The 27,573-nt window shown below is 38.9% G+C and overlaps 2 protein-coding genes across 2 annotated transcripts in view; both read left to right on the top strand.

Annotated features, from left to right (window-relative positions):
* DOK5 (docking protein 5) overlaps positions 1-27,573 on the top strand; it is a 153,551-nt gene that overhangs the window by 75,326 nt on the left and 50,652 nt on the right. Inside the window, exons 2-5 of the mRNA XM_059896161.1 lie at positions 23-130; positions 21,546-21,660; positions 21,745-21,864; positions 24,663-24,852. Coding sequence (XP_059752144.1) covers positions 23-130; positions 21,546-21,660; positions 21,745-21,864; positions 24,663-24,852 — 533 coding nt within the window. The remainder of the gene's footprint in view (positions 1-22; positions 131-21,545; positions 21,661-21,744; positions 21,865-24,662; positions 24,853-27,573) is intronic.
* On the top strand, positions 25,241-26,624 carry LOC132348733 (zinc finger protein 24-like). Its single transcript, XM_059896567.1, has one exon. It carries the CDS (start codon positions 25,373-25,375, stop codon positions 26,477-26,479), a length of 1,107 nt encoding a protein of 368 aa, XP_059752550.1. The 5' UTR covers positions 25,241-25,372; the 3' UTR covers positions 26,480-26,624.

Raw genomic sequence — 27,573 nt, 5'->3', positions numbered from 1 at the left:
CTGTCTTTGTATTTCCTTGCAGATTTATCAACGATGTTGGTTAGTATTCAAGAAAGCTTCAAGCAAAGGTCCAAAAAGACTGGAGAAATTTTCCGATGAACGTGCTGCATATTTTAGGTGTTATCATAAGGTAAGACTCGATTGTTGTAGCTTTCCAGAAATCTGTTCATAACTAGGGAACTCAAGTTCATTGAGTCTGAAAACTTGTCTTGCTTTTTTAACAAAGGTACAAATGATACTTTTTCCAAGGACCAAACATCTCTAAAATAATATCTACTTGCTCATTGTTTAAAATAATTGACTGATGTGAAGTCCCTCTTCTGGTTTCCTACTATTTGTTGTGTTTTCCCCATCTCTACTGTAGAAATCACCATGTTTTGTAAATTTTCAATTGCGTGGTAGGCCCTTCTCCCAACACTGAAGCCCCTGGAGGGTCAGGATTGGATCTCATTACGTCTATCACAGTGCCTGATACAGAATAGATCCTCAGAATGTGGGGTGAGGAGGGAGGGAGAGAAGCTGGAAGAGGTGGATCCAGTAGCACAGAAATTCAGCCAGGTGAGGGGAAGTGAATAACCTTCCCTTTTGTGCAAATTCTCCCAAAGTGGTGACTTTCCAACATCTTACTAAGGGCCTGTGTTGACACCTTGGTTTATACAATAATGAAAAGCAGTAGAACAAACTGTATTCCTTCTCAGCTTGGAGACATAAAGAGTATGCTATGCTTTAAAGGTGCATCTATACAGACATAAGGGAAGGAAAAGCACAGAGCAAGACTTTTGAGATAAGTAGGAAAGGGAGTCAAGAGTAGCATCTTCCATGTGGTTCATTTCCCCACTATTTCATAGCAAAGTTCTACCTTCCAAGGTCAGCCCCATTTCCAGCCTTCCTTCTCTCCAAAGGAGAACCCAAGTATACTTCTCTATGAGTCTAGATTTCCTCTACTGTTTATCTTCCATATGCCAGATATTACCACTATTCAAATAAAATTTTTTTTGTCCTCAGGAAGGAGTTGTTGCGAATCTTTTATTTAGGAGCGGTGATCCAGGAAGCCAAGGAGAGCATAACTTTGAACCCTTGAAAATAATCTTGAGCCAGTCGCTCCATTTCTGTAACACCTGAAACTATTGATGTCCAGTCATTTTGGACCAGATGTAATACGTCCCACTTATCCTGTGCATACCCAGTGTCTGTTCTTGTAACAAGATGGCGAACAATGATATAGGAATGACGTGCTTCGTTTTGATTTGAGAGGTCTTGCCTTAAAACGGAGCTCAAGATGCCCAAAGGGGTGTTTGGTTTATCTCTGGGACAAGGACAGAGTTGCTTCCTCTCTCCTTCCCTTACCTGGCACTGATTCCTCTCCTCCACCTCTCAGGTCCATCACATCCTGGTGACTAGATTTTCTGCTGTGGTTGAAAATCATTCATTCTTCATTGCCTTCACACTATAATTAGCAAGGTCATCCAAAGGCTTCAGCCCTAGGCAGCCAGAACTTGTGGTTGTACATCAGTTCTTCTCTTGAGAATCCCAGCCAGTCTATAACTTTACAGTCTCCATCTGCGCTAGGTTGTGTGCTTGTGTCCCAACCACCCAAATTCATATGTTGAAACCTAATCCCCAGTTGTGATGGTATGTGGAGGTGGGACCTTTGGGAGGTGATTTGGTCATGAGAGTGGAGCCCTCACGAATGAAATTAGTGCTTTTATCAAAGAGACCCGGGAGAGCTCCCTCCTCCCTTCCGCCAGCTGAGGACACAGAATCTATGAACCAGGAAGCAAGTCCTCACCAGATAGTGAATCTGCCGGTGCCTCTACCTTGGTCTTCCCAGACTCCAAAACACTGAGAAATAGATTTCTGTTGCTTTTCAGCCACCCAGTCTATGGTGACTTGTTACAACAGCCTGAATGGGCTAGGATACCATCAGACTCGTTCTGTTTGCTCATTGTGTGTGGCCACTGACGTTGAGCAGTGCTTCCTTGTTCTGGAAGAGTTGCATATATTTCCAGAAATATCTGATTCTTCACAATCCCCTATACCAACCTTTCTGAATGCAGGAAAATAAATAGGCTGTATTTTGCTTACAGACCTATATATTCCTAAGAGAAGAAAGAGGACAGGTGAGGAGTATTTTATAGGAACTCCCCAAATCCAATCCATCAGCAGATGGTGTCGGCTCTGTGTTCAATATGCAGAGAGACTCTGAATGTTTCTTACAACCTCTGTTGCTACTGCTGTGGTCGAAGCCACCAGGCTGCCTAATTCCCAGCCCTCTGGAGTCTATTCGAAACACTTACATCACATCCTGATACTCTAGCTCAGAACCCTCAGCCAAGTCCTTATAATGGCCTACACATCACTCATGTGACTCCCTGCCGCCTGTTTAACTTCATCTGCACAGTTTCCCCAATCCAACTTTATTCTGCGACAGGTGCCCTGGGCTCCTTACTCTCCGCAGAACATGCCAAGCACATTCCTACCTTCGAACTTGCTCTTCCCTTTGCTTTGGCTCTGCCAGCAAATATCCGCAAAGCTCATGTCCTTACTTTGTTTGGGTCATTGTTCAAATTCCTCCTCTACGTGAGGCCATTGCCTGCCCCCATTATTTAAAATGGAATCCTTGGACGCCCTCCCTCTCCATCTCCCTTTATTTTTCTCTTTAGCACTTATCACTACATACATATCTACTTGGTTGTTTCTTATTGTCCTTACTACAACACCACCCAAAATAATTTCCACAAGGGCAGAGATTTTTTGGGGGGGCGTAAGTCTGCTTCTACTCCTTATCAGGGCCTAACACATAGCAGACACTTTTTAAACTATTGATTGAAAAGCTATGAATATTACCGACAGAGGACATGGAATACATGTAGATGTCTTTGTGTCACACTTTTATTTAGCTTATCAGAAAATCTTGAGAAATCTGAAACCAGGAAAAGGAATTTTGATTTGGAGGAAATGGGGTGTGTGGGGATGGGAGCAGAGAAAGCCAGGATTGGGAAGTTTGATGAGGACAGACTCAAATGTAAAACCAAAGTGGACTGAAAAGATTCCCCTTGAATGTGAAACAAGTAAGGGGAGATTGAGGACAAAAGAGCCCTATTTCCCAGACTTCTACCTGCTGGCTTTGGAATTTAATATGTAAATCTTTGGAGAATGTGATAAGCCACATTCTCTTTCATCTATAATAATCATTAACCAAAGCTCAAAGCATTAGAATGGAAGAATTATCTACACTAAGCCTCCAAGCCCTTGATGAGTTCCTGTAGCCGATTCATCGTCCTTACTCTTTCAGGCCTGATACGTTTAGTATTAATCTCTTGGGGGCGTATAAAAAGCTGGAGTAACTCTGAGATGTGCATTTTTTATCTAAATTCTGTGTAATTTATGAATCTTGATAATACTAGGGTGATAAGTAGCACACCGTGAACAGATTTCAGAGTTCATTTGAATACAAATAAAACAATTTCCAAAAGAAATGAAGAACTGTATATTATGCTGTTTGATCAACACATAGATGATGTGGCATATACACCCATATCTCTCCTGTAGGACATCTGTAGCATTTATGGGAATATAGTGCTTCTTTTGTTTCACTTTTAAAGATATTATTATGGAAAAAATGCCAGCTTTATGTATGTGATTCTTTTTAGAAGTTTTTAAAGCAAGAAGTTGTCTGTAGAATTTTAAAACTTGGTGCTTTCCTCACTGACAAGGGAGCTAAAGGTGCTCTCATAAAAAATTGGAAAATAAATATATGAATAATGCACAAACAGAACCATTCATTTTTCATGTCTTCTTCTGTGAAGCACCCCTCAAGCACCCACAGCTGTCAGAGACGGCTGTGAATTTGATTAACTGTAATTGCAACGATATTAAGACTCCAGTGACTTTATTTTTCATTTATTTCTTTCCAGTTTTATTGAGAAATAATTGACATACATCACTGTCTAAGTTTGAGACAAAGGACTCCAGCGACTTTAAATATTATAGTTCCTGACCTTCTTGTGAAACACAAGTTTATTGTTTTCACTCAGCAAATCAAAGTTGCTCACACCAGCCAGAAGGGGGGTTGAGAATTTCTGTGCATACTTTTACTTTTTTGAGATGAATAACAACTGGGAAGAAATCTAAGTGGAGAGATGATCGTCTGTTGTTTTTGAGACCAAGGCAGTTAGTGTGGTGGGAAGTATGCTGGCCCTGGGCTTGGTAAACCTACTTTTTCTTTTCCCTTTTTTTCTTTTCTTTCTCTCTCTTTTTTCCTGTTTCAGCTAACCTCACTTTATTTATGTATTTAAGTAAAGTGGATATATACATATTATGTTAATTTCAGGTGTACAGCATAGTGATTCAGTTTTTTTTTCAATTAATTTTTATTGGAGTATAGTTGATTTACAATGTTGTGTTAGTTTCTGCTGTACAGCAAAGTGATTCAGTTATACATGTACCATATGTCCACTCTTTTTAGATTCTTTTCCCATGTAGGTCATTACAGAGTATTGAGTAGAGTTCCCTGTGCTGTACTGTAGGTCCTTATTAGTTATCTATTTTATATATAGTAGTGTGTATATGTCACTCCCAGTCTCCCAATTTGTCCCTCCCCCCCACTTTTCCCCTATAAAACTCTTAGACGAAAATATAGGCAGAACACTCTCTGACATAAAGCACAGCAATATCTTTTTTGATCCACCTCCTAGAGTAATGAAGATAAAAACAAAAATAAACAAATGGGACCTAATTAAACTTAAAAGCTTTTGCACAGCAAAGGAAACCATAAAAAAACCGAAAAGACAGTCCACAGAATGGGAGAAAATATTTGCAAACAAAGCGACTGACAAGGGATTAATCTCCAAAATATACAAACATCTCATGCAGCTCAATATCAAAAAAACAAACAACCCGATCAAAACATGGGCAGAAGATCTTAATAGACATTTCTCCAAAGAAGACATACAGATGGGCAAAAAGCACATGAAAAGATGCTCAACATCACTAATTATTAGAGAAATGCAAATCAAAACTACAATAAGGTATCACCTCAAACAGGTCAGAATGGCCACATCAAAAAATCTACAGATAATAAATGCTAGAGAGGGTGTGGAGAAAAGGGAACCCTCTTGCACTGTTGGTGGGAATGTAAATTGATACAGCCACTATGGAGAACAGTATGGAGGTTCCTTAAGAAACTAAAAATAGAGCTACCATATGAGATCCAGCAATCCCACTCCTGGGCATATATCCGGAGAAAACCATAATTCGAAAAGATACATGCACCCCAATGTTCATTGCAGCACTATTTACAATAGCCAGGACATGGAAGTAATCTAAATGTCCATCGATGGAGGAATGGATAAAGAAGATGTGGCACTTATATACAATGGAATATTACTCAGCCATAAGAAAGAAGGAAATAATGCCATTTACAGTGACATGGATGGGCCAAGAGACTGTCATACTGAGTGAAGTAAGTCAGACAAAGACAAATATGATATCACTTATATGTGGAATCTAAAAAGTGATTGACCATTTTTGCAGATTCTCCTCCATTATAGGTTATTACAAGATAATGGGTATAATTCCCTGTGCTATACCCTTCTTGCTTATCTATTTTATATGTAGTAGTTTGTATCTGTTAATCCCGTACCCCTAATTTGTCCCTCCCCTCTCCCCTCTCTCCTCTCTCCTTTGGTCACCACAAGTTTGTTTTCTGTATCTGTGAGTCTGTTTCTATGTTGGATAAAAATTCATTTGTATTATTTTTTAGATTCCACATATAAGTGATATCATACCGTATTTGTCTTTCTCTGACTTATTTCACTAAGCATAATATTCTCTAGGTTCATCCATGTTGCTGCATATGGCAGTATTTCATTCTTTTTTATGGCTGCGCAATATTCCACTGTGTGTGTGTGTGTGTGTGTGTGTGTGTGTGTGTACACACGCACACCCCATCTTCTTAATCCAGTTGTCTGTTGATGGGCACTTGAGTTCCTTCCATGTCTTGGCTATTTTCAATAGCGCTGCTATGAGCAATGTAATCCCCTTGAGATTCATCCAAGTTGTTGTGTTGTGTGTTTCAATATTCTGTCCCTGTTTATTGTTAAGCAGTGTTCCATAGTATGGAGTACCACAGTTTATTTACATTCATCCACTGAAGAACTAGTTGTTTCTAATTTTTTATTATTATGGATAAAGTTTTTATCGTTCTTGGATAAACTCCCAAGAGTGCAACTACTGGATCATATTGTGGCTGCATGTTTATTTTTATAAGAAATTGCTAACCTGTCTTAACAGAGTGGCTGTGGATTTTGCATGCCTACCAGCAATGAATGACTGATCCAGTGTCTCTGCATCTTCACTAGCATTTGGTGGTATCACTATTTTTATTTTAGTCATTCTGATAGTGATATCTCATTGTGGTTTTAATTTGTATTCCCTAATGGCTAATGATGTTGAACATATTTTCATGCACTTAATTGCCATCTGTATATCTTTTTCTATGAAATATCTCTTCATATATTTTTACCAATTTTTAATAGATTTTTTTTTAACCATTAAGTCTTGGTGATTTTTTATACAGTCTAGATTCTACTCTTCTGTCAGGTATGTGGTGGCAAATATTTTCTTTTCCATAGCTTATCTTTTATCCTCTTCACAGGATCTTTTGCAGAACAAAAGTTTTAATTCTAATGAGGTCCAGTGTTTGAATTTTTACTTTTATGGATTATGCTTTTGCTGTCAAGTCTAAAACCTCTTTGCCTAGCCTTGGATCCTGAACATTTTCTTTTTCTAAGATTTTATAGTTTTAAGTTATATATTTAAGTTCATGATTCATTTTGAGTTTAATTTTTGTATAAGGTGTGAGATGTAGGTTGAGTTTCATTCTTTTTACCTAAGGTTGCCCAATTATTCCAATACCATTTGTTGTAAAAAAAAAAAAAAATTATTTTTTCCCACTGAATTACTTTTGCACATTTATCAAAAATCATTTGGGCATATTAGCAGAAGTCTATATCTGGGTTCTCTTTTCTTTTTCATTGAGCTATGTATCATATTCTCTTGATTACTGTAAATATATACTAATCTTTAATACTGAGTAGAATGATTGCTTCCACTTATTCTTTTTCTAAAGGTTGTTTTAGCTATTTTAGTGCCTTTCCATAAAATTTTAAATGAAGCTTGTCTGTGCTTACAGAAAACCCATGTTAGAATTTTGAAAATAATTATATTAAGCCTATAGATCAAATTGTGGGAGAACTGACATCTTTTCTGTGTCAAGTCTTTCAGTTCATAAACATGGTCACTCCATTTATTTGAATTTTAAAAACTTCTTTCATCAGCATTTTGTAATGTTCAACCTCCATATCCTGTACATGTTTTGTTAAGTTTATACGTGATTATTTCATTTAATTTGGATTAAATTTAAAGCCCTTTTGAGTTAAATACTTGTGTGTAAACCAGTCATTTTTGGCCTATAATCTGATAAAACAATCATCTAGTTTAAATTATTTTTTTTCCTACCCCACAATTATTAGACTAATCATTTGAAATGATTAGTTTTCCTTGCATTTTGGAAAGAACCTCAGGTTTTTGAGGGTTTATGAAAATGTAATCTGTTTAGTCTGTCACTGGTCTATTAGTTTGTTTGACTTAGTTATAGTCTCAAGAAACACACGTATGCACATAGGAAAATAAGAATAAGAAAAAAAACAAACTTAGCTACAAAGTTCATTGAATGTAAATGCTTTTTCCTCCCCATTCTTATGTATTTCTTACATGAATTTCTTAAAAGCCTGTATCTCTAGGACTTGATCTATGTGATTTCACATTTGTGTTTATGTGGAAACACTTGACTATAATCCAAGAACATACAGAAGCTCTCTGTAAATGATGTCAAAAGGAAAAGGGTGGGTTTTCTCAAGTTGGTAAAAAAATTAGTCAAATGATTTTTGGGTGTGGGAGAAACTACAGGATATTGTTGACCAAGTAAGTTACTGCACAAGAAGTTGTGTTGACAAAGGATAGAGATCCACTTACCTCATTTTACACTTTTTTGCAGATTTCTTTTTCTTTATTTCTTGTCACTCATTGTTTAAAATTATAAATATCCTGCATATTCCTTGTAACAAATGTAAACAATTCTGAGGTGTATGAAGTAAAATGAAAGAAAATAATCCTACCTTGGGCCCTAGTCCCTGTCTTCAGGAAAAAAAAAAATACTAATAGACTGATGTGCACCCCTCAAACTCTTTTCACTCTCTACACAAATAGAAGCATATTCTCACACATATATGGATCACATTTTTAAAGCAAAAATAGGGTAATTCTTTACATACTATGCACATTGTGTTTAAGGAGACCATAAATACAGATTTCCCCAGGATGTTTTGATGATCCTGTAGTCTTTATATAACTTTTAGTAACAACTTCTTTCACATTCAAAATATTCTGGTTTATGAGATAAAATAAATGGTCACATTAATTACACCCTTTCTCTCATGCTTTGACTATAATTCTAAGTCAATAATTAGTGGCTGCACCTCATTAGTTTAACAGCTTCAGACTACTCTTTAATATTGATACACCACAATCTGTTTAAAAATACCCAAATTGATGGGCAAAAAGGTTTCTAATTTTTTTCTAATATAAATTCTATTGTGGTGAAAAACTTGTGCATCTGTCTTTATATGCTCATGCTAATCTTTTTGGAAGGGAAAGTCTTAGATGTGAGAGGGTCAGCTAATATCCTGTACCTTTAACATTTTTGTAGCTACTGCCAAGTTGTCTCCAGATAGATTATCCAGAATCCCACACCCACAGACAGCTTAGGAAAGTGCCCTTCACCCCAGACTCCATTCTCTCTGTAAATTTTAGATGCAGACTTTTCAGTGTAAGTACACTTTGGTATGTGTGTGGCTTTTTATTTTTAAGGAAGACACAATGAACAGATTATTTCAGTTATTTCATGTGTACAAATAAAGCTCCACTCTCCAGGGAGGACAGTCCAAATTTGTACCTCAGACAGGCGCTAGTCCAATTTATTTTAAGTGACCAAGGGCATATAGATATTTTTGGAAAAAATGAAACCATCTCTATGGGGGCTGGGATATAACTGTCTAGACTGGTTCTTTCTTAAGAAATCTTTTATAAAATGTTTGCTTAAACTGCTGTGTTCCAGGTCCTGAGGGGAAACTTGTGGATAGAAATGTTTTATGCTGACAACTTTTGATTAGAACTGGGGATGTCTCTCCTCATTTGTCTGTCCCTGCTTACTGGCACTGCATTAAAACCATTGGTACTTTTTTTTAGGAAAGACAATATGAAAAAGTTAAAGGTTTGGAACACATTATAAGAAGTCTTGCAAAATTTTAATGGAAATCCTTATTAGAGCTTTTCAGAGTGCTCTGAAAATTTCAACAGATAATAATAATGTAAAAACAATAATAATAATGTAATGGATTATTTTATTAATCCTGTACTTGAGAAAACATTACGGACCCAGAAATGTATTGCTTTTACCTGACTTTTATTTTCAAGGGCAACCTACAAAAGTTAAAGGGATTTATGCCTCTTCATTTTCCGTAGGATAATGGCTTTATTTATTTATTTATTTATTTTAGAATGAAATAATTTGAAGCTTCTGCAGAGCTTCACAATTTGCATATACAAAGTGAATTGCTCACTTAATTCATTCAGTCCCACAAGGGGAAAAATAATTAGGATACAGCCTACAAAAGCAAGGCGGAAAAATTGCCTTTTAGGTAGCGGTCTCCATTTCACTCTGTAAACATAAATAAATCATTATCTGTAAATTATCATCAGCAAAAGAAGGGGAAAAATTGGAAATCAAATCCTTGTTTTCATAAATGGCTTTTGACTTTGCAGCACACCAGAAACATACTTAATATTCCCACACAATGCTGACGACTTGCATAATTCTGACAGGAATATACCAGTTCCTCAAGGGAATGTACTTTTTTTTTTTTTTTTTTAAAAGAAATTCATGTTCTTTTATTTATTTATTTATTTATGACTGTGTTGAGTCTTCGTTTCTGTGCGAGGGCTTTCTCTAGTTGCGGCAAGTGGGGGCCACTCTTCATCGCGGTGCGCGGGCCTCTCACCGTCGCGGCCTCTCATGTTGCGGAGCACAGGCTCTAGACGCGCAGGCTCAGTAATTGTGGCTCACGGGCCCAGTTGCTCCGTGGCATGTGGGATCTTCCCAGACCAGGGCTCGAACCCGTGTCCCCTGCATTGGCAGGCAGGCTCTCAACCACTGCGCCACCAGGGAAGCCCGGGAATGTACTTTTAAAAATCCGATTGTATTAATCTTCCCTTGAAACACCAGAAAAAATTTCAACAGTTTCTCTGTCTAGTTACAAAATAATCCATTTAGAAAATTGAATTGTAATTCAATTGTAATGTTTTTGTTTTGAAAATGTAATTGTTTTCCAAGTTGTTAATGCAAAACTATATCTGTAGCAAACTAAACTTTTGAAGTATGGCCACTTTGTTAATCGCTGGCTGTTAAACATTTATTTCAATGAATACTATCATTTATGATGAATAAGACATCTGGAATATGGCTTTAAACAGCCAAATTGATTTGGCAGTCCTTCTTTTGGAGCTCCTAATTGGATGGCATACTTAAAGATTTATCAGAAATTTAGGAGAGTGTTGAATATTTCTTGTCTTTGAGGGAGTTATAGTACTTTGGAGTTTTGATACTCAGAAAACTAGAAAACAAGAAATGCATGGTAATTAAGTAGTTCTTAAATCTCTCCCTGTTTTTCCATTCCTCCCGCTCTAACCTACGCTAAAGTCATAACTATTACCTGGTTGCCTCCTGGCCTCTGTAGACCTCATTTCTGCCCTCTGGTCATGATGTTCCCTTCCTTCCCCGTGGTTAGGTCCGCCATGTATGGCCAAGCCAGCTGTTCACCGCTCAGCTCCGGAGGGCGCCTTTCTCATCAACTCCGTGTGCATAGAACTCTCTAGTTGCGTGATGCATCAGCCTTGTTCATTCTCGACTTTTGCTGTAATGGGGTTTTCACCCACTGTGCTGTTAGTTAACATCATGGCTGTGGGGCAGGCCTGTTCACTGTAGGATGTATAGCAGCATCTCTGGCCTCTACCCACTAGGTGCCAGTAGCACCTCCCAGTTTTGGCAACCAAAAATATCTCTGGACTTTGTGAAATCTTTTCCCCTGGGAAGGAGGGAGGTGCAAGATCTCCCCCAGACTGAGAACCACTGGCCTGTAGAATAATCTTTCTAATGCGTAGATGTTACCCTTCCATTTATTTGCTTTAAACCTCTTAGTATATGCTCTGCAGACGTCATGAGTCCCACTGCACTCCTGACGGCATCACACCGGGCCTTTTCGGATGTAGCCGCAGTCCAACTGCTGCCGCTTCACGCTTTGTCTGTTGCCCACTGCTGCCCTCCTCGCCGCCGCTCTTCCCCAGGTTTTTATGTACCAAACTGCAGTTTCGTGATTGTGCATATGTAGGCTCTGTTTGGTCTGGAAGTTCATCTTTCCTTTCTTTGCCTCATAAACTCTCGTTCATCCTTCACCACCCACCTTAGGAATAACACTGCCTAACTCAGGAATGATGGCCTCTCTGATTCTTTTCTGTATATTCATTTGGTGGCAGTTGGTGGTTTAGTAAAGAGTCGCTGGATCATCTGTGTTTGAATCCCAGCTCTGCTGTTTGCCTGCTGAGTGAACAAATTCACCTTTGTAGACCTCGACACTCTTCTATGTACAATGGGAATAATATCACAGTGAGAAAGGATGTGAAAAGTTCAATAACATAATCCATATGAAGGGCTTAGAACCCAAGATCTGGTACATAATTCAGCGTCTGCCTGCTTGGAGTCAAATTCTGCCTGTGTCACTGGTCAGGAATTGTCTAGCCCCTGGCAGGTTAACAACATCACCGCGCCTCAGTCTCCTTGTCTTTACGATGGGGATGGTGATTAGGAAGCGGGGCTTTCATTTAACGTGTGCTTATTGAGGGTCACTGGAGATCCAGCAGAGAACAAAGCAGGTGACCCCCTGCTTTGACTCCAACATAAAGGAAAAGTATAATATATAGGGTGTCGGCGTGACTGATACATGCTAAGGAGGAAATGAAAGCAGGGAAAAGGGATAGGCATGTGGAATGAGAGTGCTGCAATTTTATTTATTTTTTAAAATAAAAAAAAAATTAATTTATTTTTGGTTGCATTGGTTCTTCGTTGCTGCGCGCGGGCTTTCTCTAGTTACAGTGAGCGGGGGCTGCTCTTTGTTGTGCTGTGCGGGCTTCTCATTCCAGTGGCTTCTCTTGTTGTGGAGCACGGGCTCTAGGCACACAGGCTTTGGTAGTTGTGGCACGCGGGCTCAGTAGTTGTGGCTCGCGGGCTCTAGAGCGCAGGCTCAGTAGTTGTGGCGCATGGGCTTAGTTGCTCCACAGCATGGGGGGATCTCCCTGGACCAGGGTTTGAACCCGTGTCCCCTGCATTGGCAGGAAGATTCTTAACCACTGTGCCACCAGGGAAGCCCCTACAATTTTAAATACAGTCATCAGGAGAAGGTGATGTGTGAGTCGCTGAAGAAGGCAGGAGTGAGGCTTCTTCCTCTAGAGGAAGAGTGTCTCCAGGCAAAGCAAGAGCAAGCCTAAGTGTTCTTGCTTGGCGGGACTGAAAAGACCGCAGAAATGGGAGGGATTTCAGTTGGGCTTTTAAGATAAGGAAAACAGTAAATTGTGCACTGCCTTTGTTTCAGTAGAGTTGTGTCTCTTCAATATAATGACCTCTAGCATCACAATAGGCTGTGTGTGCAGAGAAGTATTTGGAGGAACATTCTGAAAGTCCCAAAGAACTGTCTACTAGATAAGTGGGAGCTAGGTGGAGACTTCAGTGTGCAGCTTTTTATTTCCTCCAGCTACTGGAAAGAGATCCATTTCTCTTAGAGGAGCACAGAGTGTGTGGGAGGAATACACGTGGTTGGGCTCTATCTTGAGAAGAGTGAATCAAAGTTTGTTCAGACTGATTTTCAGGCAGTGCCATCCAATGTAATCACACGCTAGAGCCAAAAAAGCCCACCACCAACAAGGTAGCCTTCTGTCATTTTCTGCATTGGCGCAGGAAAGGCGAGTTGGATCGCCTTCTCCATCTGCCTGGAGTCTCTGTTGAAGGAAGGATGCTTCAGTGCAAGGGGAAGATTGGAAGTCCCCCATAAGGTGGTCTGCAAATGCCACCAAAAGCTTTGAGAAACAAAGAATCGCCAACATCCCTTCTCAACAGGCTCTAGAAGTGTAACCTAAATGGACCACCATATTCACCTGTGCATGATTTTCTTCAGATTCAAAGTAACTACAGTTAGAACTTGCAGTTGTGATAACAGCTAGCTGGTTGTCCTTCTGGAATGCCTGTAAAGAGACTGATGATGGGGTCAAGTCACAAATGGCTTGGTTCCCTTCTTGAGTAAACTACCCAGTTGTGTACACCAGCTCACCTATTGACAAATCTAAATTAAAAACTGTGGATGAGGATGTCCAAATGCATAAAGGGTGTATGGTGGGCACCTCTATCAACTAAACATGCAGTAAATTCTACGTAAACTTGCTCACCTGATTAAATGCAGTAGTCCACATTTTTGAAATAAATGAGTAATCATAGTGATTCTAGTAATATTCATGACCTGTGTTTCCAGATTACTTTAACAAAAAGCAGTATGCAGGTGGGAACAGTAAAACCATCCTTGGTCAATATTTATCTTGACTCTGGCACTCATAGATATATGGGCTTAGGTTGACAAACCAGTTGGATTAAAAAGAATAGTATTTTGATGCAGATGAGTCTTCAGTGGATGCTAAGACAACTCCCTGAAAGGTGGTTGGGTAACAGCTTATTCACATGATGCCAAAGTATCACCGAGCGTGGATGAATCTCATAGACATGATATTGGGTGAAAGAATCCAAACACAGAAAAATACATATGATATGATTCCGTTTATATAAAGTTTTCTAAAAGGCATAACTAACCAGTGGTGATGGAGGTAACAGTAGTGGTTTTATCTATGGTCAGTACTGACCCGGAAGTGGTGATATTAACTGAAATGTTTTGTATGTCAATCAAAACATTGGTGGCTGCCGAGGTGTGTACATGTGTCAAGATTCACTGGACTGTGGTCTTGAGATTTCTGTCTTTTACTATATGTGCTTGATCCACAGGACCTGATATTTGGATTCCTTGCTTGCCCCAAGCAGAATTTCACTAGAGCAGTAGCTCAGGATACAAACCATGGTGCCAGGTGTACCCACATAAAAGCAAGTGGTTTTTGAAAAGCTGAGTTTCTTCAGCATTTTAAGGTCTCAGTAGGAAAGATGACTTTAGTTCAGAGTGTCTTCTTTTGAGTTGACAAGTACTTTATTTTTCCTTAGGAATTAAGATTTGCATTTCTTTTTTTTTTCTCTCTCAAGATATGATTTACAACTTGCAGAAATAACTTTTAATATGTTTCCAAAACTGTTTGCAACTTTAGTTTTATTCATTTGCTCATTTATTCAGCCAGTCACTTATTCATGCATTTACTTTTAGTATTTTTTAAGGAGCACACCCTATGGAGTGTACTGCTAGAAATAACATACATCTAGAGAAGCCAGAAGTTCTAGCTTTGAGTGTGGCTCGACCCTTCCATTCTACCTGAGCAATCATAATTAAGTTACTTCTCTGATTCTCACTATTCATCCTTGTAATGGGTTTAATAATAGTACTGAGGATGTTATATCATCCTGAGAATTTAGTATTACATTGTAGCCATTCAGCATTCTGTGGTTGATTGAACCACATTGTGAAGTGGTTGATGGAAGGCTTCCTTCTTGAGAAGTGGATTTATAACTGAGGAGTAGGGTGGGATTCATTTTCCTCATGTAGTTAGACTAGTTCTACTTGTATATAATGGTGACACTGTAAGATTTTCTTTGAAAAAAATTCTTAAAACCAAATGATTCAACTACTAAATTAAAACTGATAACCAGTGTTCTAGTGGATTATTATGTATCTGAGTAGGAAATCTGGTCTCCTTTGTACTAGAAGCAATATTGTTATACAGTGGGATTTGAGAGAAAAACTCTGTGAAAATTCTTGGCCAAAAGGACATCAAACAGAGGATGTATTAGCCAACTTCTGCTATGGCAACAGTTCCAAAATTTTAGTAGCTTATAGCGGCTCATCTTTATCTTCTGCCCTTGTCGCCTGAGGGATCTGGGTTGGCTGTGGGTGTATTGAGCATAGCTGGATTAGTTTGACTCAGGTGCAGTCCATCTGTCCTGCATTCAGAGATCCAGGAAGAAGGAGGGGGATATTGTTATTGTAGTGGAGGGCTGAAGCTCAAGGAGAGTGGAACTGACTTACACACGCATTTAAAGCATCTTCTTGAGCACATCAGCTCACATTCTGTTGGCCAAAGCAAGTTGCGTGACCAAGTCCAAACTCATCAGTAAAGAGTCACGAGGGCCAGGAGGCGATGGATGATTTTGAACAAATAATTCAATCTAGACAGTGAAGGTTGCTGTGAGGTACAGAATTTGCCTTTGGTCTGGTTGGAAATACTTCCAGATTCTAAAGAGAGAATCATTTTTGCCAAGTCTTATCTTTACTTAATCTTTCCATCCTCTGTGCTCATAAGCATATTTTATGTATCAGGGAAACTCCTATTTAGTGTTCATTATCTCTTACCAGCAAAATTTTCAAGGAGCCACTGTCTTCCATGAATTTTGAATCAGTCCAAGGATTGAATTGGGCCCAGAATGTATTAAATCAGATTAAGCCTAGAGCTAGCCTGGGCTTTTGAAAGTAAACACCCAATTTCTAGAGAAAATCACGCATTTCAAAGGTCCTAATATTGACATTTTCAGTAAACCATATAGATGTCTATGGTCTTCTTTGGCAGATTTTAGCTCCATTTCAAGAGAAAAACCTCTGGAGTCAGGATGCTTAAATATATCCTGGAAAAAGAAAAGGAAGGTTAGAGATTGAGGGGTCACAGAATAATCTGAAAGAGTAACCAGGCAAGTAGCAGCCCAGAAAATAAACAGAAGTTATTTTGATTGTCTAACTTGGTCAACTATTCCCTTAGCATGAAGATTATATTAAAGGGTAGGTCAAAATATTTAAACTGTATGTATATACCATGTTTAATCACACAATTTGACTTCCTTTTGTTTTCTGCTGACTATCAAAACCCTCTGTTAGTAATGAACGTTTGTAACTGGATCTCATGTTAGACCTCTCTTGGGAACTGTTCTTTCGATCTTTAAATCATAATTCGCAGACGTATTTCAGATTTTGGTCATGAGGCTTGAAATGCTTTGTTGTCTCTCATGTAGGACATGCAATCGTGAAATGGACAAAAAAGGTAAAAAGAAAACAAATGGTCCTATTCAGATGGGTGACCTTTGGGATATCAAGTGAGCACCAAATCTTTACCAAGTTTCTATTGAAATTTATTGTCATGCCTCTGCGAAGCAAATGAGAATTGTTCTGGGTGACTCTGTGACCTTTAGGTCAATTGGTTGTCACCTGGACTGTTGACTCAGTAGAAAATGAAATGAAAGTCAGTTTCATAATAGTAGTATTAGATTAAGAGTAGTAGATTGATGGTGTTTCTCCTAATTTTTAGTCATTTGTCATTTATTCGTAACTGTTTTTGGTCACAGTATCACCTCTACTCTTATTTACTTAATATTTTGCTTGAAATCGTATCACTTCTTTGTTTAAATAAATTCACTGTAAAAGAACATTTTCTTACTACCATCAATAGAAACGGGTATCGTTTGCCATGAACAGGAATTAACAGTTAAAAAGAAGTACAAGGGAAAGAAAATAATATTTTTAAGGCTGAATAATAACCTGTTGTAGGTATATACCACGTTTTCTTTATTCATCTATCAATGGACATTTAGGTTGTTTCCATATCTTGGCTATTGTAGATAATACTTCAGTAAACATAGGAGTGTAAATATCCCTTTGAGGTCCTTTGAATTTCCTTTGAATATATACCCAAAAGTGGGATTGCTGGACCACACGGTAGTTTTATTTTTAATTTTTTGAGGAACCTCCATACTGTTTTCCATAGCAGCTGCATCATTTTGCATTCCCACTAACAACGCACAAAGCTTCTGTATCTTATCCCTAGTGAATAGAACAGTACTTGACACAGAGTAAATTTTACAAATAAATAAATGAATGGATGAGTAAATGAATAGTAAATAAACGATGAATTAAACGTTTTGATGAATGAATGGATGCAAGGAAGATTCTTGAAGAGGGAATGTTGTTCTCCTGCGATTGTGCTTAAGTGGTTCCCTCCTTGATGCTGTTACACCTTGAATAAGTTTTTACATTTTATCTGTGAATCTCTACACAAAGACAGCATAATTCATGTAAAGTTTAGGGTGTGTCTATTCTCCTGCACTGTGGAAGAAAAATAAAATCTAGAAAACTATAAATATAATCTATAAAACACAGGAGGGCGTTTTCCTTAAAAGTTTTGAACTTGGCAGGAAAGAACTTCTGGGTGATCTGAGGCATAAGGAAAAGACAATAAATGCATACTGAAGTTGAACTGAAGTTATTACACACAAGTGGTCCCGAAAGCTCATCCTCTTTGAGACAGTGCTGAGGATCCCATAGAGTCATTTTTGATGGTCAGTTACACTGATGTCGCCCCCATTTAAGATACTGCTCATATTAAATGAGAATCTGAGACCTTATCAAAATCTCTCTTTACTTCAAAAGTAATTATTTAGGGGCCAATTATTTCTTTGGGAAAGGAATATTAAAAAAAAATACGTCCTGCCTCGTTTTTCTCATTTACAAAATGAAGTGATGGTGGAAATAAATGTCTCATAGAAGTTTTTGTGTGACTTATAAATATATCTGCAAATGTTAATTCTCATAATTGTCACTGTAGCATGTGTTTTGAGGAAGATTCTATTATTAATTCGAGCAGATTGCAATTCTTTTGGAAGTAAGGTGTGCACACGAGCATACGTTTGTGTGTGTGTGTGTGTGTGTGTGTGTGTGTACACGTGCTCACTGAGATGTAGTTCTGAGTTGGGGACAGAAACTGTTGCTTCAGAACCTGATGGTCCTTCCACACATAAAACATAACCCTACCCGCTCCTTTGCTCCTTGAACGTTCACCCTGAGCGGGGTGTGGGGTTTCTTATTATCTAAACCAGTTTCCAAAATGGATGATTGTGTTCAGACTCATGCAGCTCTCCCTGCACTTCCTGACCCTTTCAGGTGACCTATTCCTTCCTCTTTGCCCTTGATGGATGTTTAATGAAATGACATATTTCAAGGTCATTGCTGAGTTTGAGGCTAGGGTGGACTACTCTTATATAATATCTCAGTAGAGGGTTAGAATAAAACCTACCCCTGTGAAAAGAAAGAGGTCCTCCAGTAGGAGATGACTTTCGGAGTTAAAGATTCTCTCTGCTGAACTTTTGCAGAGTTAGTCATTATTAGTGTTTCAGACGGTGAAGAGCGGAAGCTTTGGGGTCAGTTTGCCTCATTCGCAACTCGTTTGTGCCATCTTTTAGCTGTGGACTTGGGCACATGAATTTAACCTTTCTCATCCCCAGTTTCTTCATCTGGAAAATACTGATAATAATATCAGTCATAGGATTTTTATGAAGATCAAATGAGATGTTCTATATAAAAATATTAAGCAGAGTGTACATAAATGTAGGCTGTAGGCTCAATAAATGTTGACTCTCAAATGATTGTTTTTCATTGATTCAGCTCATCAGTAAGTTACTGATAGGTGACTCATGTCTAACTGGAAGCTGGAGAGCTAAATGGATTAATTACAACAACAGATAATAGAATACAGCTTCATGCAGCAGACATGGGAACAGAAAGAGGGAACAATGAATTCACACTGAGGTCAGGGCAACTTTCCCAGAGGAAGTGGACCTTGAAGGAAAAGTGAAATTTCCCTGGAGAAAAGAGACAGGAGAGAAGGCATTCACCCTGGAGAAGCACCATACACGTAAACTTGTGGGTGAGTTTGGTCTTTTGTTCAAGTCCACCTACATTCATTGAATTCTCGCTATGTGACAGGCTCTGGGTTAGATTCAGGGGGCAAAGTGGTGAGCAAAAAATATACCGTTTCTGCCCTATGGAACTTTTATTGTAAGACAGGCGCTAAACCATAACCCGTATAGCCATCCGAGGGCTGTGAGGGCAAAGATGTCATTGGATCGTAGAGCCTTGAGACGTTGATTTGATGGGGGCTGGGGGTTGTCCAGTGGGGCTCTGCAGGTAACTGAGATTTAAACTAAGACCAGCAGGGTGAGTGGGAGTGAAGTAAGGAGACCATGGGGAAGGCTCTGTGCCGGGAGAATCATGGTGCCTCCTGGGAACTGAAAAAAGGCCAGTGTGGCTGGGACATAGGATGCTCAGGAAGGTATCAAAGAGGAGCCTGGTGAGAGCTCTAAGGAGGACCACAGGGGGCTTTCATTATCATTCTAAGGATTTGGGCTTTTGTTGCAAGTGCAAAAGGGAAGTCATTGAAATGTTCTGTTTTATGCCTAGAAACGCTGGAGTCAGAACTGCGTTTTAAAAAGCTCATCTGTGCCCCCTAACCCTCACTTGTCCGAGTGCCTCTGTTCACGTTAAGGCTCCTTTTTCCTTTTTCACCAAAATATCTTTGCTTCCGCCAAAGCTACTTCCTTCCCAAAGCTGACTAGGGTTTTAAGAAGAAAACATTAAAAAAAAAAAAAAAAAAAAAGAAAAAATCATCTGGATGCTGTGTTTACAGTGAATGAGTGGGGTTGGGATAGAAGTGGAGAGACCAGTAAGCAGTTATGGCAAGAGGATAGTGGCTTATATTGTGGTATTAGCACAGAAATAAGCAAAAAATAAACAGTTGCATCTGGTAAACGCTGAGAGACTTGGTGCAGTTGGGGAATGAGATAGGTAGTGTTTAGCTACTAAAGAGTTTGCAGCTTTTGGGAAACAGTGTTATCTGTTTGGGTTACTACAACAAAAATACTATAAACTGGGTAGCTTATAAACAACAGACATGTATTTCTCACGGTTCTGGAGGCTGGGAAGTCCAAGGTCAAGTCACAGGCAGATGCAGTGTCTGGTGAGAACTCACTTTCTGGTTTCTAGAAGACGACTTCTTGCTGTGTCCTCACATGGCAGAAGGGACAAGGGAGCTCTCTGGGGCCTCTTTTCTAAGAGCACTAATCCCATTCACAAGGGCTCCACCCTCATGACCTAATCACCCCAAAGGCTCCACCTCTTAATACCATCCCCTTCGAGGTAGGCTTTCAACATATGAATTTGGGAGGGCCACAAACATTTGGTCCATAGCAACTGTTGTGATATTTCATGCTAAGAAGTTTGCACTATCCTATAAAGAGAGCCAGCGGAGGTTAAGAAGCAGGGAACCGAAATCATCAGGTTAGGATGTGCATGGAGAGTATTTGCTTCTCTCCTCACCTACTTCCTGAGCCAGGCATTTATTGAATTTAGAGTAATAGATGGGAGAAATGGCATGACATTACTGATGGCAAAGACTGATGGGAGACCCATTCTTTTGTGTAACACAGAAGAGATAGACTAAGTCAGTGTGAAAGGGTTATTTATCTTGTAAATACTCTGCCCCAAGCCACCTAAACCTTCTCTCCTGCAGGACTCAATGATCACAGCCCTGGAATGCAGCAGGGAATCTGGATGTAACTGAATGAGAGATGGCATTTTGGAAACACAATGAGCCAATACCCCTTGTGGGAGGGAAACGGTTCATAAAGGAGTTAAAGGGAGAGAGGGAGGTGAGGAGAATGGCTAGTGGGGAAAGCTTTCCCCTACTGTTAGGAAGAAGGTGATTACCATGCAGTATTTTCAGACCCTAAAGCAGTGGCCCCATAACCATGGAGAAGCTAGGAGTAAGTCAGAGAGACTGGAGTAACATCTCACCAACCAGCTCTCTGTGTTGGAATATATGACTTCAACCCTGAGTAGAGGGGCATCCTTGAGAATCCTAAGACTCTATCTCTGATTATCAAGGGGTGAGATCATCTAGTTATGAAGCAGACCACCATTGCCTTCTCTTCCTCGGGGTCAGTGTGTTTAAGATGCTTGCGTTGGGAGTACTCTGAAGAGATGGGGTATTTGAAAGTCTGTCCACATTGATGGAGATAAACATGATGACAATGGAGAAGGCAGAGTCTTTGACAGGGGCGGATAAAAAACTAAAAAAATAAAACAAGCGTCTACGTCTATGAAGCTTTGAGCCTGTGCCTCTTAATAGGCTTCAAAAAAAAGAAAAATCTAAAAAGGGGAGGTAATTTGTTAACCTTCCTTGCTAGGCGTTGAGGATGACACTGAAATAACTCATCGCTTTTGAATACACACTCTTCTGTCAGGCTGTGTTCGCCTGGGATGTGCCTTCTGCCTTCCGTGCCTCCACTCAGTTTGATGGTGTTGATGGGGAGCTTTCTTTCCGGAGCACCCTTATACTCACCATTGTTCATTTTTCAGGTTACAGAACTCAACAACGTGAAGAACGTAGCTCGGTTGCCAAAAAGCACCAAGAAACATGCCATAGTGATTTATTTCAATGATGATACCTCCAAGACCTTTGCTTGTGAATCAGGTTTGTCGGAGGCGGGGAGGGCTTTGGCTTTTTGTTTTTCAGCGGGTGCTGGGTATACACGTTAATCTCTGGACATTTCCGCAGATCTTGAGGCTGATGAATGGTGCAAAGTTCTCCAGATGGAGTGCGTAGGGACACGAATCAATGACATCAGCCTTGGAGAGCCTGACTTACTGGCTACGGGGGTTGAGAGAGAACAGAGTGGTATGTAAAGAGAATTTTCTCCTTCGCTCTTTTCTAAAACTGTTTTTGTCCCCATATAATGAAACATGAGACATCTTCATGATGTAAAATTTTTGAAGGTACAAAAATGTATAAAGAAAGAAGTAAAAATAACCTTTTATTTCACCTAAGACCTGAGCAGACATTTCAGTGTGTTTCTTTTCTTAACATGTTTTCAACGTATAATAGGAATGTATCTACATTAATAATATCAGATAGAAGTTATGGGGAACGTGCTGTGTGTGTGTCAGTTTTGTGCAGAAGATGCATTAGACCGTTTAATTTTCCCGGCAGCCCTATGATATAAGTACTGTTACTTCTCCATTTTACAGATGAGGAAATTGAAGCTTAAAAGAGCTAAAAATCTTGCTCCAATTCCAATAACTACTGTTTGATTCCATACTATACTCTTGAGCCTATATTTATAGTGTACAGATTTTACAATGCAATGAGTTTTTGTCTTGCTTTTTTTCACTTAAAATTTTTACTGAACACTTTCCAGTGTTTTTAATAGAATCCAGACTTCATGAATGTTTCATCAAGTTTAAACCCATCTAAATCTGTGATATATTTTTTTAACTCTAACAATTGAGCCAACTCTTTGAGCTCAACACTCAACCTGGGAATACGTCATTATAAATAATAAAGACCGAAATATTCATGAACACTTCAACAGAATCAATGTTGGTTTGCAGTATGAGCTTGGAGGTGAGGAATCATTTCTTTGGCTCCAAATAACTGGGCCTTGTGATGGGATAGATGGGATCCCATAGTTCTGCTCTTAGCCTATTGACTTGATCTATGAGGATATATCACAACCGAAGAGGCTGTGGGTCACCTGGCTTGATTACGAACATGGCAGAGGTGGAATTGTACTGACCCTTTCCATGGATTCACACTCCAGTTGTTAGTAAAAAATGCCCTTTCTCCCAATTGGAACTATGTCTTCATGACACATTTACAGTCGGCGACTATTTTGGATGCATCATATCTGCCAGAATCCATCTCCAGGGAAGTGTTATTGACAAAGTCTTAGAAGTGCTAGCTAATTCAGAGGAGCCTCTTTGCAGACTGGGAAATTGAGCGGCAGAGAGCTTAATTAAGTCCTTTACCAGGGTCACACAACCGAGCCCCAGGCTCCTGCCTCCATAATTCACTAACTCAGGTTGCTCTTGGGCTGAACGGCACCTGTAGTGCCTCACCGACAAATGCACATGAAGCCAGACATAAAGAGGAAAGCATGACAGGTTTTGATTATTTTTTAGAGGGCTCAGATCAGCACTTATTTTTCACATTTTATATTTGCAAAGCTGTATTCGGATAGTGCTCCAAACTGAATTCAAGAATTGCCTGTGCCTAGGAGTTACCTTTCTGGTACCAATTTTCTGTGCCTCAGTTTCCTCTTCTGTCAAATAGAAATAAGAACGCCTCTGGTATATAACTACTAGGGATTATAATGAAACTCAGCTCTGTCTTTTAAGGCATTTTACAAGATTAATTGTATGACTTCAAGTAATTGTAACTAAAGTAGTCACTCTTATGACTTTTGCTGTTTTTCTTGGATGAGGTAGTTATATGGAAGAACTTCCAAGCAAAGAAATTGGTAATGGTCTCTCTTACTTTTTGCTTGATGATGTCAATCTTTCTTACTTGTTTCAGAACTCTCCAGGGAGAAATTTGCTCCACTAGACTATACTTTTAAAATAATAGTTATTAGAAAGCAGTAAATATTTGGTTACTGGGAGTTTGAAGTAACTTAGAAAACTTGAAGAATAGATGCTTGAATACATTTATGAACACAATCTTGGCACTCCTATTTACTAAACTAAAGTCTATGGAAATTCTAATGACTTCCTTATTATAAAACAATTAATTTAGAATACCAGTGATATTATTAGTGCCACACTATTTTCTCAGATGTAGGCAATCTACCATAACAATGGATAGATAAAAGTGTGTTTGCTATAGTAATAATATTTTTGTTCATATTTCACTTAAAATTTTGACTCTATAGCTTCCTAAATTAATGAATTTTCTAGAAATGTAATAGAAATACCATGACTGTATCTGTGGGGATGAAAATTCAGTTGCAATAATAAGCCAAGTAGTTTATTCAGAGCAGTCTTGGTTAAATGTTAACAATCATCCAAATAAGCAAATGAATATTTCTTTCCGGTATTTGGCTAAAGAGAGCTCTTTGTTAAAACTAGTTCAAATAGATCCACTGGAATTCTTCCAAACTGTTAGTCAGTTAAGTGCATAGTATTAGTTAGTATTAGTTTATTTAAATAATTTGGGGTAGAGTTGTATTCCTTTAGTTATGAAAATTATAAATTGATCAATATAATTTTAATATCATTAAACCATGCAACAATTATTTTGCACCTGCATCTTTTGTGAACACAAAAGTGTGGGTGTAATTAACATGTACTTGGCAAGAAAAAAATTGTTTTTAATGGTTTCATTGCTTTAGTCTTTTACTGGCATACAAATTTTTATTATGCAAATTAAAAAATTCTAAAAAGATCTTTGCTCATGTATATAGTGTTGCATGTATGTTGACAACCAGACTGTATCATTATTATGTTATTTAATATGGTCTTCATTTAAAAAAATCATTTTCTGGAACTGTTAATTTATGAGAAAGGTTTATCTTCCTGAATATTCAACCAAAACCTAGAATAAGAGCTTGAATTACTTTGAAATGCCTCTTTGTTCCTACAATGTCTTTGATGTTTTATTTCTGGGGATTTTAGACTAACCTTTTGTTTTTCTCCCAGAGAGATTCAATGTGTATTTGATGCCATCTCCTAACTTAGATGTACATGGCGAATGTGCCTTGCAGATTACATATGAGCACATCTGTCTTTGGGACGTCCAGAATCCCAGAGTCAAACTCATCTCTTGGCCGCTAAGCGCCCTGCGGCGGTATGGACGAGATGCTGCTTGGTTCACTTTTGAGGCAGGGAGGTGAGTTTCATGACTGTTTTCCTACATTTTTTTCCCCAGGTTCACGTCATGTAATGCTGCACTCACATTTATCTGTTCACTCCATTATAAACAAAGCCCAATCATTTAAAATTCACTTTTCAGAAATATGATCAATTTGATGCTCTTACAACTATCCTAGAAAGTGTTTAAATTCTTCTTTTCCACACACCTCTTCTTTGGTCTATTTAAATTTTAAGTACCTGGAAATGGAAATGGTAGAAACGCATTGGTGAATCTCCCAGAGGCACAAAGGTTCTCAAGTTAGCAAATAAAACTTTAATCTTTAGTGCAGCATCCTTCTCATGTCAGAATTACTTACTTATTATCCTTATAGGAAAATCTTGATAGAAAATTAAGAATTTGGGTTTTGTGCGTCCGCCGTGCACAGCGAAGCGGCTGCGGTTCCCGAGCCCTAGGAGTGCCTGTGAAGAAAACGGGGTATTTCCCTGAGGCCTATATCCTACCTTGATTGTCTTTTCTTGAAGTATTATAAATCAGGATGTCTGCACAGTCAGTGGAAGAGGATTCAATACTTATCATCCCAACTCCAGATGAAGAGGAAAAAATTCTGAGAGTGAAGTTGGAGGAGGATCCTGATGGCGAAGAGGGGTCAAGTATCCCCTGGAACCATCTCCCTGACCCGGAGGTTTTCCGGCAGCGATTCAGGCAGTTTGGATACCAGGATTCACCTGGGCCCTGTGAAGCTGTGAGCCAGCTTCGGGAACTTTGCCGTCTATGGCTCAGGCCAGAGACACACACAAAAGAACAAATCTTGGAGCTGGTAGTACTGGAGCAGTTTGTTGCCATCCTACCCAAGGAGCTACAGACTTGGGTTCGAGAGCATCATCCAGAGAATGGAGAGGAGGCAGTGACGGTGCTGGAGGATTTAGAGAGTGAACTGGATGACCCTGGACAGCCGGTTTCTCTTCGACGACGAAAACGGGAAGTGTTAGTAGAGGAGATGGTATCTCAAGAAGAAGCTCAGGGATTACCAAGTTCTGAGCTCGATGCCGTGGAAAACCAGCTCAAGTGGGCATCCTGGGAGCTCCATTCCCTAAGGCACTGTGATGATGATGCTAGGACTGAAAATGGAGCGCTAGCTCCAAAGCAGGAGATTCCTTCAGCAGTAGAATCTCATGAAGTTCCTGGCACTCTCAATATAGGTGTTCCTCAAATTTTTAAATATGGAGAAACCTGTTTCCCCAAGGGCAGGTTTGAAAGAAAGAGAAATCCCTCCCGAAAGAAACAACATATATGCGATGAATGTGGAAAACACTTCAGTCAGGGCTCAGCCCTTATTCTTCATCAAAGAATCCACAGTGGGGAGAAACCCTATGGATGTGTTGAGTGTGGGAAAGCATTCAGTAGGAGTTCCATCCTTGTGCAACACCAGAGAGTCCATACTGGAGAAAAACCTTACAAATGTCTCGAATGTGGAAAAGCCTTTAGCCAGAATTCTGGGCTTATCAATCATCAGAGAATCCATACTGGGGAGAAACCTTATGAATGCGTTCAGTGTGGGAAATCCTATAGTCAAAGCTCAAATCTTTTTAGACATCAGCGAAGACACAATGCAGAGAAACTTCTCAATGTTGTGAAAGTTTAAGAAATGAAAAAAAAAAAAATCAGCACTCAGGTCTTTTTCTTCTGAAATGAAGACAAAATTAAAAACATGAAATGATACATAATAGTTTTCCTATAGACTTAGAAAATCCACTGGGAAATGTAGAAAATCTTCACCCACTATTATTATCTTATCTTGAAAGAAATGGTGTCATACCTGCCTAGAAACTGAAATTTTAAACTTAATTCAGGTGTTAATGCCTAAATCTTCCATGTGATGTTTATATTCTTATTATTTTTCCAAATGATGAACTACCTGATTCTTTGTCCCTTTGTTAAAACTTTCCTTCTTAGACAGATATGTTATTTGTGTTGATCATTGAAATGTTCTTTACAAGGATACATTCCTTTCTACATTGAAAAGCAATGTAGGAATTGTAAAATCTGAAAACTGAAACCATTTTTCGAAATTTACCAGTTTTCTTTTACCTAATTTGAATATGCATTCAGAAAATAGAAGATAAAGGATGACCAAAAACCTCAAAGTGAAATGAGCCTTAAAACTCAGATAAGAAGTGATGGTGATGAAACATAAAAAAGTGAATGGGACACCTAGATTGGGGAAGATTGACAAATACTTTGATCCAAGAATTGAAGTATATCAAGAATTTATCTAGGTGTAGTTAGTTTCCTGCCTGCAGGAAAACTCAAAAATAGCTCATCTTACCTGTAATTGGGAAGCATCCCACTAATGAAAATAATGTCCTCTCATGTATCATTAGAAAGTGGACAGTCTAAACAATAAACAGTTGTAAAACTATGAAGGTAGAAATTATAACACTAGGGAAAGATTTGTAGTGAATGGCAGTGTTGAAGGGCAAATGTAAACAAGAGTGATGGTCTGTCTTGGCTTTTAGAAAACAAAAGACTTGAAGATCTAAATCGTTATTATTTTTCCTTCATTTTTGTTAAGGACAGAAAAATCCCTGACAGGTGGGCAACAAGTATCAGGTTTGCGATTTTATTCTTTTGATACAAAAGAATTGAACACCAGGCTAACAAAGCAGCCACGTATTTATTAAATTTTCTACCGACAAGGCACTGTGCTAGGTACTGTAACCCTGCCATAATTAGGTA

This window comes from Balaenoptera ricei, chromosome 15 (genome assembly GCF_028023285.1).
Source record: "Balaenoptera ricei isolate mBalRic1 chromosome 15, mBalRic1.hap2, whole genome shotgun sequence".
Lineage (NCBI taxonomy): Eukaryota > Metazoa > Chordata > Mammalia > Artiodactyla > Balaenopteridae > Balaenoptera > Balaenoptera ricei.
This window is presented reverse-complemented; position numbering and strand designations above follow the sequence as displayed.